Source organism: Pygoscelis adeliae, unplaced genomic scaffold (assembly GCF_000699105.1).
Source record: "Pygoscelis adeliae isolate BGI_AS28 unplaced genomic scaffold, ASM69910v1 Scaffold438, whole genome shotgun sequence".
Taxonomy (NCBI): domain Eukaryota; kingdom Metazoa; phylum Chordata; class Aves; order Sphenisciformes; family Spheniscidae; genus Pygoscelis; species Pygoscelis adeliae.
The window spans coordinates 74,705-79,054 of NW_008825313.1; the positions used below are offsets into that span (position 1 = coordinate 74,705).

General features: G+C 61.0%; 1 protein-coding gene across 1 annotated transcript in view; it reads left to right on the forward strand.

Moving 5' to 3' along the window:
* LOC103922174 (dedicator of cytokinesis protein 2-like) overlaps positions 1-4,350 on the forward strand; it is an 82,499-nt gene that overhangs the window by 64,841 nt on the left and 13,308 nt on the right. The window contains exons 22-23 of the mRNA XM_009330263.1: positions 3,484-3,582; positions 3,881-3,975. Coding sequence (XP_009328538.1) covers positions 3,484-3,582; positions 3,881-3,975 — 194 coding nt within the window. The remainder of the gene's footprint in view (positions 1-3,483; positions 3,583-3,880; positions 3,976-4,350) is intronic.

The window sequence follows — 4,350 nt, forward strand, 5'->3', positions numbered from 1 at the left end:
ACAGCGCCTGTCCCCCCGCGATCCCCCAGCCTGCCCCAGCCCAGCAGCGCCACTGGGCTCAGGAGCAGCTTGCACGGGGCCGGGAAAGGCCCATGCCCACCCCGGGGCTGGGAACGCAGCAGCAGGCAGTGCGCCCGTGGGCACCTGGGGAAGGTGGCCTTTGCACCAGGCAGGGCTGCGGGGTGGCAGGAGCCACACCACAGCAGCGGGCAGGGACTGTGACAGGTCCCCGAGCTGGAGAGCAGCAGGCAGGAAAAAAGACCACAGACCCTCTTCTCCAGCTTTTAGCCTGTCCTACCCGCGGCCCTGCCGTGTGCCTAGTGTCCCGGCCATGCTGGGGCTGCAGCAGCTGGTGCTGGCAGTGCTGGGTGGTGGGACTGTGGCTTGGCCGGGGGCTGTCTGGGCATGTTTGTGCCTGTGACCACCCAGCAGGCTTGGGGGCCATATGTTGTGCTGGGCTACCCCTGGGCTTGATCCCCATGCACACGCCATCCACAGGACAAACCACATCCATATGTGTGGCAGTGCCTGGCTGCGTGGCTCCCAGTAATGTAATTTAAATGTAAATACAGTTTCCCTTGAAGAAGGTGTAGCAGGCGGTGCAGGGAGTTCACCTGAATCTAATTCCAGCAGCCACCAGAACAGCTGTTTCCAGATGACTGAACTAATCTCATCAGATCCCCAGAACAGACTGGCTTGCCGCAAAAGTTTCCTCCCGTCGCCTTCCTGCCTTGCCCTGCGTTCCCCATGGGGCTGTGCTGGTCGCGCAGTGCTTCTCTCTGCAGTCATGGTGGGTGACGTGCACCACTGGCTGGTATATGACAAATGGCCCCCCAGAACCTCAGCAAAGGCTCAGGCTGCTCCTGCTCCACCCTGGTGAGCAGCGCAGCTGCACAGCCGGGCTCTGACAGTGGGGAAGGCAACCCCAGCTCCCACCATGGGGTCTCTCCCGAGACCAGGGCTCTGTGGCATTGCACACCCAGTCATTTAGGGAACATGGGTGAATTTGTGGCACTTTCCCCACTTTGCCAGCGCTTAGTGCTTGCTGCCTTGCAGGCAGGGCATCCCCTGCTCCCGAGCTGAGTCCTGGGAGCCGGCCATGCTGCATGGTGAGGAGGGACTTGCCTCCAGCTTTGCGGGCAAGTTGTACTCGCTCAGACTCGTGCAGGCAGCCACCCGCAGCCAGTGACCTGGGTGTCTCCGCAGGATCTCTGAGGCATGCCTGCATGGCCTCCCTGCGTGCAGGCGCTGCCAGTCCTGCTGTGTGCCAGTGTTCAGTAGGGAAGCCTCAGGTCCGTGGCTTCACTTTGATGCTAAAAGGACTGGGATCTGTTGGGTTTTTATTAATTTGCTTCTCACAAGATAATTTCCTGCAAACCTGCCCTCACCCTGGACGGCAGCCAGGGCTGGCCGTGGGGCACAGTGCTTCCCTGCAGCGATCTCCTGCCACATGCTGCAGCCCTTCCCAAGAAGCTTCTCCAGCCCTGCTGCCAGGGCTGCCCAGCAGCCGGTGGGGTGAACCCAGGGTCCTTGGTTGCAGGCAGCAGCCGAGTGGCCCTGGGCTGTCCCCTTTGGCCTCTGAAACGCCCCCTCCACTGGCTGCTCCATGCAGCTGGCAAGGGCTGGCCTGGGGCTGCGACGGGGCTCCATCTCTGCCACGGAGCAAGGGACTGCCAGAACCAGTGGAATGAGCCAGGAGGAAACTCTGGCAGCGGCTGACCTGCCAGGGCTGGAAGGGGCCTGCAATGCCCCATGCCTTCGTGCAGTGCTGCTGGGGCTTCTCCTGCACACCTGGGATGGCCAGTGGTGCTCAGCACCCAGTGGTGCCCTTGCACCGCTCACAGCACAGCAGGCTCCGGGGAAGGGTTAGCACCTGAAGCCACCCACAAAGCTCTGTCGGTGACACTGGGACATGGCAGGGCCTTCACTCCTCCTGAGCCTGCCAGACGATGTTCTTACCCCCAGAAATAGCCACCCTTTTCCTGCAATTTCCAGCCCTGGGTGCACCCCAAGGACAGCTTTCCGACTGAGCAGTCACACATGGGCTACGCTGGACACCGCTGAAAACTGGGTCTTTAATAACAGAAAGCGTCAGGCACTCTCATGGCCAAACGTTCGCCCCCCCTCAGCCCCGGCAGTGCCAGGCTTCCCACTGCGCTGGAGTGACCTGACTGACTCCAGGCTCTGCCCGTCCCCAGCACACCATGGCACTTCCAAGGGTGGTTGGGTTGGTTTGTATGTTCCCTGGCATGTACGGCTCTGGTGGTGGTGTGCGGGGTGACAGCACCCTTGCAACAGTGGTTGATGCTGAGAGCAGCCAGCTTTTCCACATGCTGACTCTGCTGCTGTGCTGCAGGGGCTGGACCAGGGCTGCTGCATCCCCGGGTGACTTTGGGTGTGGGGCAACTCCTGGGATACAGACTCCTAAAATGTCACACGAGGGCTTGGAGCTGCTTTCCACACACCTGGGCGTGGGCTGTGGTGGTGTCTCCTTGCAAACTGGCCCCCCCCCCCCCAGGGGGCGGCGGCAGCCATCCTTCGGGGAAGTAATGCTTTAAGGCATCTCTCTGAGCTCAGTGCTGCAGCTGGCCACCATCCGAATGAGCAGAGCTCAGGAGGATCCTGGCAATTGAGCAACACCCATGTTCAGTAACCCAGAGCCCTGACCCCATTGGCTTTTGGGCTTCAGTTGCTGCTCAGTTCCCCAGGGAGTTTCCTGTAGCTTTGTCCCAAGAGCAAGTCTATTGCAGACTCATCTATGTTAGAAGTATTGTCAGGAAATGTTGCATTAATTAGCTAAATGGAAGATGGAACACTGTGGTGAGCAGCAGGTGGGTGTTGCACCCTACCACCCGTGCCTCTCGTTCCACGAGCAATGCAGCTGAGCGCAATTTGGAGATCGGGTACCACCTTTCTCACTGTGCAGAGACAGGCATCCTGGTCAGCCTGCGCCATCGCCGCGCTGCTCGTCTCACAACAACGCTGTGAGCACCCAGTACAGGAGTGGAGTTAATGGCTCAATCTGGGACCCTTCGCTAGAGGCAGTCTAGACACATCGGCCTCCAGAAAGAAGCTGCTTGCCATTTTCAAAATGCACTTACATGCACGTATTGCCTTAAACTACCTTAAAAATTACGGATATATGCTACAGCAAATATGCTATATAGTTACGTCTGTGTCCTCCCCAGAGTCATGGCAGGTGTCAGAGCTGTCCCACCCTCGGAATGGGATGCATGGGACCAGGAGAGGAAGGGCTGGCTGCAGGAGCCGGGGCTGAGTGGGGCAGGAGGAGAGGTCTGGAGATCTGGGGAGGAGGGTGCTACAGCAGGCGGAGGGAGGGGGGCCCCCAGGGCAGCTGGGGCTCCGGGGCACAGCCCTGCTGGAGGAACACGGATGGGTGTGCGGGGGCCCCCTCGACCCCAGGGCACCCCATGGTGCTAGCTGCAGGGCCTTGGCAGTGCCTGACCAGCCCCTCTCCCCCAGAGTCACTATGTGGCCTGCATGGCTGCCATCCTGAGCCAGATGGACAAGGACCTCTACAGCTCCTACATCAAGGCGTTCCCCTCCCGGCCCGAGTTGATGGTGAGTGCTGCCCTGTGCAATGAGACCCTGGCCCTCCATCACTGACACCTCCCTGCCTCTCCACCCCATGTCTCGGCTGGGGCATCCCACTGGTCCCAGCGCCCTGCCTGCACCTGGGCACTTGGCACTGGTGCCACCTGCCCTGGACCCCGGCACAGCCCACATCCCCGCTCTATAGAGGTGAAGCTCTCACTGTTGGGTGGCGAGGGTTGCTCCCAGCCCCGGTGCTCAGCACAGCATCGCCCTGGGAGGGCATCGTGGTCAAGCCCAGCTCCTGACATCTCCTCCTTCCCGGCAGGACTTCCTCATGGAGACCTTCATCCTCTTCAAGGACCTGATTGGCAAGATGGTGTACCCCTCCGACTGGATGGTGATGAACATGGTGCAGAACCGGTGAGGACCTCTGGGCTGGGAGGGACCTGCAGGTGGACGTTGCGGCTGGATGTGAGAACCTGGGGTGCCTTGCTGGGGTCTGGGCAGAGGGCACACAGGCACTGCAGCACGGTTGTGCTGGGCAGCTTAAGGCTAGCTTAGCCCCCTCCAAATCCCCCTCGAACAGCCCTGAGTCCATGCTCAGGCTGGCTCGGTGCAGCTCCAGACACTTCCTGCTCTGTCCTGGGACAGTCCTGCCCCATCTGGGAGCCTGGTGGCAGAGCTGCTCTCTGCAGCTCTGTCAGTGTGCTTGGGGGGCTCCTGGGCGGCAGCGGGAAGCTGATGCCAGACACCCCATCCCTTCCACCCTGGGTGTCTGTGCACGGCAGGGATGTC